The following is a 12,562-nucleotide window of genomic DNA, read 5'->3' as shown; positions in this document are numbered from 1 at the left end:
TTTTTTTTTAAAAGCTCTTAACAATTTGATTTTTCAGATTAACGTTTTAATCTTGTAAGATTATACATTTAGGATACTTAAGTTCTTTACATGGTTCTAGCCATTGGTAGGGATATAAAACAATCATCTTTATCAATACTGTTATGTGCATGTATGTTTAATTCTTTTAACTATAATAAAAAATAAAAAGGGTTATTATTATAGTTTTTATTTATTTTGTAGATGTTTTTTTATCAGAGTTATTTTAATTTTAAGAAATTGTTTAATTTAAAAAATAACCAAATTATGAAAAACAGTTAAATTTTAAAAAAATTGTCAAAATAAAATTAGTAAGATAATTATTTTAGTTTATAAAATAGTTACTTAAAGAATAAATTTGAAAAAAAAATGTACTTAATAGTTAAAAAATAGTTGTTTAATAGTAGTTAAGTTATGACAACTGTTTACTGCTCAATTTTTTTTATATGAAATACGGATTGAAATATGAATTTTTTACATGTTGATTGTCTCATAAGATGAAAATCTATCGATTTCTTTTAGTTCTTTCAACCTGTTTTTAATAAAATAATCTACTTTAATAAAAATATTTACAAGTAAAAATTAGTTATTACATCTAAGAATTTTATTGCAATTTGTAGTTCTTAAGTGGCGAATGATAGCTTATTCAATGAAAACAGAGTGTCAAAATGTACAAGTTTCCCTGTAGTATTGACTGTTTTTGTTCAGTTCTAGTTACTCTTTCTTCCATTTGTTACACAACAATTAGAGTTATATCTTGTTCAAGAACATTTTTTTGCAATTACTTTTATAGGTTGGATATATGCTTTTCAAATTAGACAAACAAAACTTTCACGAGGTGTCTAAAATGATGAAGTATATAATATAAATTTAATACTTATTTTGGTTTTTTTAGGACGTTTGTTTAAAGTGATATTTCTTTTTAAAAAGAATTTACAAATGATTCAATTTGTATAAAAACGGTTCAAGTTATTTCTTTTTTCTTACGGCGATAAAAATCTAACAATGTAGTTGGTGGCGATAAAAATCTAACAATGTAGTTGGTGTTAAAATTCTAACGATGTAGTTGGCATTAAAAATCTAACGATGTAACTGTTCGCTGTCTACTTCTTTATTAAGTGGCATGTTAAGGTCAATTAACTTGGCAACGTTTGTAGAAAGAGTTAGGATTCGTGCAAACCGCCACCACAGGACCATCATGTTGCCATTAGCGCCACCATAGGTTTATCTTCTCGAGCAATCAAACCTCCATAGACACCACCCGATCAACCTACACACGCGAACATTGCACCATCTTCATTCTGAATTGCAGAACCACCATCAACCTTCACTATGCACCTTCAACAACCATGTTGACCTGCACAAAATCAAAAACACATGAAACCCTAAATCATGCCTCGCCTCCACAGCAACCATGCTCCTTTAATTGCAATGGTGTTCGGAGAAAATCCCAAACCAAAATCGTGATTCACCCCTTCGAATCCTAATCGTGAGTTCATTCTCATTCGATTCAAAACTCACATCAGAAATTAGAAAAACCTAGAAACCCAATCGCCTAATTTGAACCTCCATGGCCAACATTCGGAAACCCTAACCTAAATAGCACTGCAAAGACGAGTTCATCTCCTCCATCACCTTCAAAAACACTAACTTATATAACATTCCGAATTGTAGAACCACCATGACCAATAAACATCTCCTTCTTCGCAGCATCATCTTCTTCATCGTAGAAGAAACACAGACAACATTTCCTTCAATCTCCAAACCTGTAAACAGAGAAGGAACCACAACATAAAAATCTCCTTTAATCACACCATCACGAGCTCCTTTGTGCAATGAAAGAACCAGTAGCCGCCTGTAGATGAGGGTTGAAAACCCTGGTTCGAGAAGGAGAAAACATTTTTTTGCAAACTCTAATTTGCGTGAGTAGGAGACTGTCACGTGATAGTCTCTCGTTGGTTGACTTTTCCATACAATCATTAACATCTTAGAGTTTTAAAAGAACTAATTTGAACTGTTTTTATACAAAATTGAGAAATTTTTAATTTTTTTTTCAAAAAAATATTTTGAACAATGATTCTAAAAACCAAAATAGATATTAAACCTATAATTTAACAACATTATGACAATTAATTTTTTTGTTTAAAAATTGGAAGACATATTAGGTTTTGAAATGATTGCTATGAATGGTTTAATTTTATGGATGTCTAACAAATCTATAATCTTTCAGTTAAACTAAACTAATTAACTTTTTATTGATTTTCTTAATTCTAAATAAATCATTCATTCAGCTGCCACAGGTTCCACTTCCTAACTCAAATGCTCTTTGAAGAAGGTGCGATAAAATAAAACATACGGCGTTAACAAATACCGTGAAATGGAATAGAAGATGAGCAGGTCCAAAGGCCAAACATGGAACGCGGCCAGACGGTTAATAACAGTGCAGACAACCTCCGTTTCCAAGTCGCAGCAAAACCCGACAACCCACCTGAAAGAGAGAGAAAGAGAGTGGTCAATAGCAGTCAACACATCTTGTTTTCTTTCACTCGGCTGTTCGCTAATCAACAAAACAAGATCAAATCAAAACCAGAAAATGAAAATTCATGGTCGAATCATAAACTGAACAAACCAAAAATTGTCGTGCATTGTCATGGAAGAGGAAGAAGCGATGCAGCAACCGCTCACAGACTCGTCGCTAACCACCCATTCATTAACTTCCGATGAAGAGCAACTCCACTCAGAAACCCTATCTCTGCATTCTTCTGCTCGTAAGTTGCGTTTCAATAACACTTTTTTCTTCTCTGTTATATTTTATTGATAGCAGTGAATACTGAAGAATACTGTGTTCATGTGGCAGATATGCAAAGAAGCTCTACCGCAAGTGAGCTTGGCCAAGATGAGAGTAAGGTTAGAGCATCTCTGTGTTAAATTATTAATTTTAAAAAAAATAAAAACATTGAGATTGTGAATTTCAATGGTGTGATTTTTTATTTTTTATTTTTTATTTTTTAATTTTGAAATGTTCTGCTTGTCTCAGCCACCTTATAAAGGGATTCTGGACGTGGTTTATGAGCCGTTATTGTTGCTTCTTGTTCTTATGAGTGCTGAAGATATAGGTTTAGAATCACTATGGCTATGGCTACCCAGCTTTATTAAGTGCTTTTTAAATTAGTGTTTGTGTATAAGATGTTTCTAGAATCCAAGACCAAATGAGGTTTAGTATTATTGAAATAAGCTTAAATGTATCATAAGCTATGTTGTAAACTCTTCCGAATGAGTGTTCATGTCATTAGATAACCCCAATTAAGCTATAATTAAGCTCTTTAAACACACTCTCAGTGTATTTTTCTGTCACTGTTTGAAAGTTTCGTGACTTCTTGGCCTTTAAAGGTATTTGTGAGGCTTAGAAACCTGAGATTACATGAAGCTTATAAAAGAAAACAAGAAGCAAATAGTCTTGAGTCTCGAATTAATTTGACCAAAACTGCCATGAATCCAGCTGCAAAATCCAGTTCTTGATGTTTGGTATTAGATCTTCCATGAATAAATGGATGGGAGTTTGATACTTTGGTTCATGCTCTCCCTTCTCTACATCCCATTTATTTGTTTTCTTCAGCACTGAAATGCACCATTTTATGTACAGGAGTCAGCACAGCATTCTGATGAAGAAACTATTGTAAAGGAGACAGTAGAGGCACCTCAAAAACAGACAGAAAATCAACTTCAGATGTCTGTTTGTTCAACTTCATCGTCTAAACTATCACCAACTTCTGTATCACAGTATTTATCATCTGCCCCTAGTTCAAGTGTACCACAACAGAGACCATCTCCCAAGGCTGTAAAAGTGCAAAAAAGGGACAAAGGAACTCCTTCTGGTGATACAACCTTGTCTTCAGTTTCTGTTTCAAGGTCATCTGCATCTGATGGATACAACTGGCGGAAGTATGGTCAGAAGCAAGTGAAGAGTCCTACAGGTTCTCGAAGTTATTACAGATGTACCCATTCAAATTGTAGTGCTAAGAAGATTAAATTTTGTGACCATTCAGGATATGTGATAGAGATTGTTTACAAAAGTCAACATAGTCATGATCCCCCACACATAGTTGATTCTACCAAGGAAAGTAAATTCCTGCCTTACGGTGAACCTAAAATAAAATACAGTGTTCCAAAGCAGTCTAGCAGAGTTCAAATTGATTCTGATCCATCTTCTCCAAAAAAACCTTTATATGAATCACCTTGCAGTGCCAATAAAAATCAAGAGAACTCATCCTATGATGAGAATGACAAAGTTTTGTTGAAAAAAGAGCATGTTAATGACCCTGAGCCAAAAAGAAGGCAAGTTGCATATGAATTAATTTTTTTCATAGGAAATTTGAGGAATTTACTCTTTTTCTTGTACATGTGGCTGGATGTAATGTCTAATGCTCTTGTCCTTAATATGATAACTAGACTGAACAAAGGTGATTTAACATGCTTGGATTCAGCAATAAAACCTGGAAAGAAACCAAAGTTTGTTGTACATGCAGCAGAGGATATGGGGATATCAAGTGATGGATACCGATGGCGCAAATATGGACAAAAATTGGTGAAGGGAAACCCACATTTCAGGTTCATGGTTATATATTGCTTTCTTTTTGTATTTTAAATAATACCCCTACTCGTAGTTCTGTTCTTCTATGGAAGTCGTAGCTGCAGTGTGGAATTTTATAAATAAATTTCCTGTTTGAATTGTTGGGTAAATCAATTGAAGATATTGGTTTCACAAAAAATCTCTCGTGCTTATGTTCATAGATGCCATTGTTTTGGTTACTCAATAAATGGAATGCTAAGAAGTGTTTGAGTGTTTTGTTTTAAATCAAGGGTTGCATGTCTCCTTTTAATATTCCAATATATACTTTTTTTTATAATTGTATTTTATATTTATTTAAAAATAAAAACAAGTTTTAAAACATATATATTAAAATTGAAGATGATTAATTATATTTTCAATCGAACACATGTTACCCTAAAAATATTAGTAATTGTTAAATTTATTATTATCTGATCTTTCTTCAAGTAATAATAGTGATACTATATATGTATACAAAATATACAAATTTAAAATCAATTATAATAGATATAAGCTTATAATTAATTAAATATTAGTATTCATTCTTTTTTACTTCAAATACTGTGTTTACATGTTGAATCTAATTTTTGTGACATAAAGGATTATATAAGTGTGACATAAGTTTATTCAATTCATAAAGGATTGACACTACTTTAAAAAAAAAAAAAAAAAAAAACCTTGGGATATTAAATTTATGAGTCTTTTTTCTTTTAAGTGTTAACTTAAAAACCCACTTTTCTGTGAGATGTTTACTTGCCTTTTGTTTTATTTAATATGGCTGTTGAAATCTTACTTCTGTGCTTATCAATGTGAATTTCCAGAAACTACTACAGATGCACTTCTGCTGGATGTCCTGTTCGAAAGCACATTGAGACTGCTGTGGATAACGCAAAAGCTGTGATTATAACATACAAGGGAGTGCATGATCATGACATGCCTGTGCCCAAGAAAAGACAGGGTCCACCAAGGGCTTCCCTTGTGGCTGCTGCAGCTCCTGCTTCAATGAAAAATTTGCACTTCAAAAAAAGTGGTTTGGTACAAAAGCAGGAAACTTCTTCTGCTCAATGCTCAGAGGACACAGAAGATGAAGCGTTGGACCTTGGTGGTGAGAAAGCAATCGAATCAGCCCGAACTCTTCTAAGTATTGGCTTTGAAATTTAACCCTGTTGAATGTATCTTTCAGAAATCATGCAACTTGTATCAATGTATAAATTAATTGGTCGGTCTCATGTAATTTTTGTGGTGTTCAATGTTTCTCTTTGTTGTGATTTTACCCGTTTAGCTTTTTGGTTTAGAAGTTATGTTTAGGTTTAAACTCTCGGTTGGTCTCCGCTTTTGTATGGTAATTTCTGTTGGGTTCTTATATTTGCAACTTTCTCAATTGGGTCATAATTTTGTAAAATTGAATCAATTTTACGTTGTCCCAAACGACATTAATATTTGGTGACATGGTGCATAGATAATAGTTTGATGTGTATTTTTTTTATTATGTGGATTTTCTTATTTAAATAAAGAGTCTTTTATGTGGCAGAAATCTAATTGTTTACTTTAGGGAATTAGGGATTTCTCTTCCGTGTTTGTTTTTCTAAATGTATGGTCTGAAGTATTTTACAAAGTAAAGTCAACAACTGGATCTTATGGTGTTCTTTAGGGAAAAATAGCCATGGGAGAACAAAGGAAGAGAGTGAAGATCAGACGTTGGAATCATCCTCGGTGTTGCCCCTCTTTTGCAAAACAAGAGAATGGAAGAATAAAATCATCCCAAAGATAATGATGGAATCAAAGACGGGTTATTTTGTTGGCAAATTTATTAGCACTTAAAGATCTTCAAGATAAATGTCTCACGATGCAATATTTTGACGGCAGACTGAAAAAATATAATTTTTTAGTCTAATTTGTTAGCATTATATGGGTCTGTTTCGTGTTCAAAGCACCCCTTGATATGTAGCACTGCACCTAAGACAACTTCTTGCATCAAATCTTCATTTCTTGAATATCAACGTAATCCGTTTTAATTGTCAGTTCATTTGGTATTTCTTATCTACTTTTGGGCTTATCTGTCGGTGACTATCAAGGTACGAAATCTTGTTGTGATCTAAGACTTGTGGTGGAAGAAGCTGATGATGATGATTTCGATGATGTGTGAGGTGTGGGAACAGCGACAGGGCATACCCATCACTCAGAACACCAACAACGACGAGAGACCCAATTCCAACATAGAGAGGAAGAGAGAATCTGAACACAGGGAGAGAGAAAGAAAGAGATAGACTGTAGTCGGCAAAGGCCCCACCACGATCGACGACGGGGAGGCCCATGGCCTGACTTGATGAAGAACACTCGGTGGTTAATGTTTAAATCCCTAATTCCCTTTTCAATTCACTCTTTCCTTTCCTGAACATTTTCAATCCCTAATATATTATTTTAACATAAACCAATTCAATTTTGGCACGTCATAATTTTTTAATTTAAACAAAAATTCCATCTAATCAAACAATGCACGTCAACATAAACAATCAACTCAATTTAACACCGTCTGAGAGCACTTAACGGTTAGGGTAAATTTGACTCATTTTTACAAAAAAATATGACCCAATTGAGACAGTTGCAAAAATGAGGACCAACCGAGCGTTTAAACCTTATGTTTAATTGAACACATGTTCAACTTGTTTAGTCCAACGAATATAGAATTGACTAGTATCTTATTCTTTTGTGAAGAATGAGAATAGGTGAAGATATTTTATCATTGAATTTCTAACACATTGATAGTTTTGAGTGTAAATAAAAAGGAATGAAAGAGGAGAAAGCAGATATAATATTTTAAATTTCTGTTTGTTTTTTTAGTTAAGGGAAAAAAAAGGAAAATGTTTCTTTAATAGTCAAATGGTTATAACTTTTTAACAACGTCATGTGTCAGCATTTGATTGATGCACTTTGAATAAATTTTAAAAAACTGACATGGTTACCTGGAGGATAATTTGGGAATGAAAGAACATTTCAAGATTTTCTCCAAAATTAATTTCTAGGCTCTTCATTTTCTTTTTGGGTATATTTCTCGTTGCTCTCTCTCTCCCTTTCTCCCTCTCTTATTGAAAGCTTTCAATTTTTGCCTACTCTTCCTCTTGCCCTTCTTCCTTCGCTTCTCACCTTCTGTGATGTCAATGGTCACCTCCAATGTCACCTACATCATTGTTCGACCATTGTTTTTGCGTTCCCTCTCTCTTGCACTCTCGACCAAGAAGTAAAGGTGTGTAGAAGGGATCTTTGTTAGTGTTGAGTTGCGTAGAACTATAAAGTCATGAGTTATGTTTTCTCTTTGTGTTATTGTTGTTGATGATTGAGTTGTTATTTAAGTCTTTTTTATGTTGAAAATTAGGTTATTATAGAACTGTAGTGTTGAGGTACTTGTTGTTTTACTATGTTTTATGTTGCTTTGTAAAGGTTTTGGTGATGTGTTTTTTTTTTTTGGTATATGCTGTTTTAGTATATTTTGTTGGCATTGGTGGCAGTTGATCCTTTTACCCAAGTTAAGCGGTCATTTAGGATTGGAGTTGAAGTTATACAATTATTTGGTTTTGTCCAAAATGATGATGGAAACTCGGTTCATAAAAGAAAGGATGTCCATGGAATGCGTGATGTCCGTCGAGCGTCTCCCATTTCGTAAGAGAGTTCTTTTGTAATGTTGACTCAAGTTATCAATGACATCTGAGATCTTCGCATGTTTGTGGGAACATATTTGATAACGTGGGAAACAAATTTGAAAACATCGAGACTCGAGTTGGACACCTAGAGCAACAAATGAATTATATACGAAGTTGCTTAGATCAACAAGGCCCTTAGATTTGAGAGTATAGTCTTTCTTAGTTTATAAATGAAATACTTTTTTTTATTATAATGTTTTTTCAATATTGTAATGTTTTTTTATCAATGAATGAATTACATTTTTTTATTTCTTATCTATTATGTTATTTTCTTTGACTACGAATGAATGAATTATAACATAATGAGTTAATTGAACTTTAACCATAATTGATTTTGAAAACAATTATGAAAAAAAATTTCCTTAATTCATCGTCTTAATTATAACCGAGGTTGATGGTTTTCACCCACTCATCCCAAGACAAAGATCTGAAAAAAAATCACTAAAAAACATAGCCCGGTTCTCCTAGTTGAGGAGGCACATTCAACTTTTTGTATAAACCACCAATATGTCTCTGGTAATCGATTACATAGGTCTTGTAATCAATTACAGGTCTTTTTTTTTTCTTTTCTTTTACTTTACCAAATTTCACATCATAATTTAAAATTTATTTTCACATAATAAGATTGCATAGATCAACATGTTTACTGTGCAATACGTCAATAACTCTTGATGTCGTTTTTGACCACTTAACGAAAAGGGTTTAAACCTAAATTTTACATTAAATATTGTTGTTTAGGATAGGGGGAGATCAAAGGGAATTGCTTTTTTTCTTTTCTTTTACTTTACCAAATTTCACATCATAACCTAAAATTTATTTTTACATAATAAAATTACACAGCTCAGCATGTTTACTATACAACACGTCAACAACTCTCTGACCACTTATGAGAAAAGATTTAAACCTAAATTTTATATTAAAAATTATTGTTTAGGATCAGGAGGAGATCAAATCAATCTCCCACGAAAAGAAGATAAAGGAAAAACTAGATTTTGATATTCGATAAGTGTTTTTTTAACTCCCGGATGTCGAAATCTTATTTACCCTTTATTAATTTTTGACATCCGATAAAGGACAAATCAAATTTTGATATCAGTTTTCCTCTTCATGTAGTTCAATATCCGATTAAGATCCGAGAGCTTCGTAATGAGTTAATACACATTTGATGAGAGAAACTTGAAAAAAAAAAATCACTTTCCTGAACTTTAATGGCAACCACTAACACAGCAACACTTCCACCACTTCCTTAAAACTTCTCAACTAACAATTTCTCAAATCTCTCTCAAGGATCACACAGAAATGAAAGGGAATGCAAGGGAGGGAAGTATATAAACATACGAATGTTCATAGAATGCAGTTTGGTCACCACTTAATTTGTTAAGAAAAAATTACTCTTCACCAACCTCATTAATGACAAATATATTTGTGAAAATTGGGAATGTGGGTGAAAAGTAGTTCTTATTTTGAATTAAATGGTCCAAAAATTTAGTATCACTTTGAGTATGAAATAATGTTGAAAATATATTACTCACCCTGTATGCTCAAAATTTTGTACAATATTATTCATTAATTTAAAAATAGATCATATGTAACGTTGTCATCCAATAAAACAAAAACTTGTAATCAAGTTGTTATTGTTCTTTTACTTTAATGATTCCCACAAATTTAAATATAAAAGTTGTTTACAAAACTCATAAAACTTTTTAAATACATTTTGTTAATGTTTTATGTTTAAAACGCATCTTTTGTCATTACTTGATATTTCAAATACAATTTTTGGTCATTAGCTGATATTTCTAACACAATTTTGTCATTACATGATATTGAAGAATGACGTGTATCATATTTCTTCTAATACACATTTTACTATTGATAAAATTTATTGGAAATTATAAAATTAGAAAAAAAAAAGTATTAAATGGGACGTGAGGCTCTAAATTATAATTTTTCAAATCTTTGAGTTAATTCTATGATAAAAAAAAAAAAAAAGTGTTCTTGAATCTTTGAGAAATTCATTAAGAAACCATAAGATAAGTTTGATTATCTGGATTCTTTTTCACATAGAATTGATTTGTAATATCTACACTCCAATTGTATACATTTCTGTTACTTTCTGTGTTTTTCATATTTAAACTTTAAACTATTTTAATATCTATTTTGATATTATGAAATATTACATCTAGATATTAGTTCTTAATATTTTGGGAATTCTTTTTGTTTTTCATCGAGAAAACCAAATCAACTTTTGACATCTAATGAGGAAATCAAATTTTGACATTCAAGAAATCAAAAACCATATTAAAATCTGAAAGTTTCTCCACTGAATCTTGAAATCCTATTTTTTCTTTACCAGACTTTAAAATCTAATATAAATAAATAAATTTTAAGATTCGTTAAAGGATCTTTCGAATTTCAATATTCGATAAGTGATTTTTGTATATAATTTTATAACTTTATTATAAATGTTTAATTCCTTTAGTTTTCGATTTTCTTAAATTTTTTGTATGATTTAATTTGTAAGCCTTTATTAATTTATTAAAAATGATATTTAAAATTCATATGACAAATTTAAATAATTTTTAGATAGTTTTAAGTATTATTATTTTGTTGTTTTCTAGTTTAATAAATTATTTATAAATGTTTAACTTATTATACTAGTTTTTTATTTTATTATAAATCTTTAGTTTATATTATTAGTTTTTTATTTTCTTAAAAGTTTTGTATAAAATATTTTGTATGACTTTTTTAATTTATTAAAAAATGATATTTAAAATTCGTATAAATTTTATGTAGTTTTAAGTAGACTTAATAGTCTATTTTGTTTCAGTTTTACTGATTTTTGTCAATAATGTTCCTCGTTTAAAAAGATTGGCAACTTGATCCTCACTTAGTTTAATAGATTATTTATAAATGTTCAACTTATTATATTAGTTTTTTATTTCATTATAAATATTTAGTTTATATTATTAGTTTTTTATTTTCTTAAAAGTTTTGTATAAAACATTTTTATGACTTTTTTAATTTATTAAAAAAATGATATTTAAAATTCGTACAAATTTTAGGTAGTTTTAAGTAGGCTTAATCGCCTATTTTGTTCCCAACTTTACTAATTTTTGTCAAAAAAAAAATAAAAGAGTATTAACTTGATCCTCACTCAACAAATATCATTAAATGAAGACTAGAGAGACCTTTCTGACAAAAGCTAAGCCTTTTAAGTAATATTATTTTGGTGTTTTCTTTTAAGTTTATTAGATTATTTATAAGTTTATTAGATTATTTATAAATGCTTAATTTACTGTTTTTGATTTTAATAAATTTTTTGTATAAAATAATTTGTATGAATTTAATTTATTAAAAAACATTGACATTTAAATTCATATGAAAAATTTTAAAAATATTTTAGGTAGTTTGAAGTTTTATTATTTTGGTCTTTTTGTTTAACTTTATTAGATTATTTATAAATGTTTAATTTATTGTATTAGCTTTTATTGTATAATTTAATTATAAACATTTAATTAGAATTCGATTTTCTTTTTTGTATGATGTAAAAAAATTAAAAATATTTTTTAAGTTTATTAGATTATTTAAGTAATGTTATATAGATACCCAGGGATGAATTATATGTTATAGTTAATTATAGTCTAAAGGAAAGAATATCTTATGGGATGGATTTTCAAATAAAGTCTAACATGCTTTCATATTTTTTGTCTTTTTATAAATGAGATTCACAAGAGAGATTTCACAACAAATGAAACATTTTTCTTTGGTTAAAACTTAATTGAATGGATTGAATGGATGAGAAAGATTGCAAATGGTATAAGATTTATTATGGTAACTATAATGGTAACTATAAGATTAAATAAAGTTAAAGATCAACTTAGAACGAGGACATTTATGTTGTTCGATGTGAAAGAGATGAAAATTATAAAAAGTACAACCAAGATGTACAACCTAGTATACACAAGTTAAGGGACAAATCATTTTGTAATGGCAATGGGTGGATATTTCAGAAATATGTGAATACCATGCCCACTATTTAGTAGAAACTTTAGTGGATCATCTTTTTATTAGTAGGTTAAATCTTATTGATCAAACAATGCTTATTAATGTTACTAAAACCAAATGTCATTACAATAAAACAAGTTTATATAACAAGATATACATATAAACTGTCATTAAAAAGGTCAAGTACTAAAGTGCAACAACTTATGAATATGTTGGATTCTGACTTCTTCAC

General features: G+C 30.2%; 1 protein-coding gene and 1 long non-coding RNA gene across 2 annotated transcripts; one reads left to right on the top strand and one right to left on the bottom strand.

Annotated features, from left to right (window-relative positions):
- Nucleotides 1–1,058: 1,058 nt before the first annotated feature.
- On the bottom strand, nt 1,059–1,888 carry LOC111241421. Its single transcript, XR_002667408.1, has 2 exons — nt 1,614–1,888; nt 1,059–1,375 (listed from the first exon to the last, which is right to left on the bottom strand). It is a non-coding gene; the product is annotated as an uncharacterized LOC111241421 (long non-coding RNA).
- Nucleotides 1,889–2,380: 492 nt separating this feature from the next.
- On the top strand, nt 2,381–5,900 carry LOC106757102 (probable WRKY transcription factor 32). The gene is made up of 5 exons (XM_014639688.2): nt 2,381–2,786; nt 2,876–2,925; nt 3,662–4,353; nt 4,468–4,626; nt 5,449–5,900. The coding sequence occupies exons 1-5, from the start codon at nt 2,669–2,671 to the stop codon at nt 5,786–5,788; spliced, it is 1,359 nt and encodes a 452-aa protein (XP_014495174.1). The 5' UTR covers nt 2,381–2,668; the 3' UTR covers nt 5,789–5,900.
- Nucleotides 5,901–12,562: the final 6,662 nt, after the last annotated feature.

Source organism: Vigna radiata, chromosome 3 (assembly GCF_000741045.1).
Source record: "Vigna radiata var. radiata cultivar VC1973A chromosome 3, Vradiata_ver6, whole genome shotgun sequence".
NCBI lineage: Eukaryota > Viridiplantae > Streptophyta > Magnoliopsida > Fabales > Fabaceae > Vigna > Vigna radiata.
This window is presented reverse-complemented; position numbering and strand designations above follow the sequence as displayed.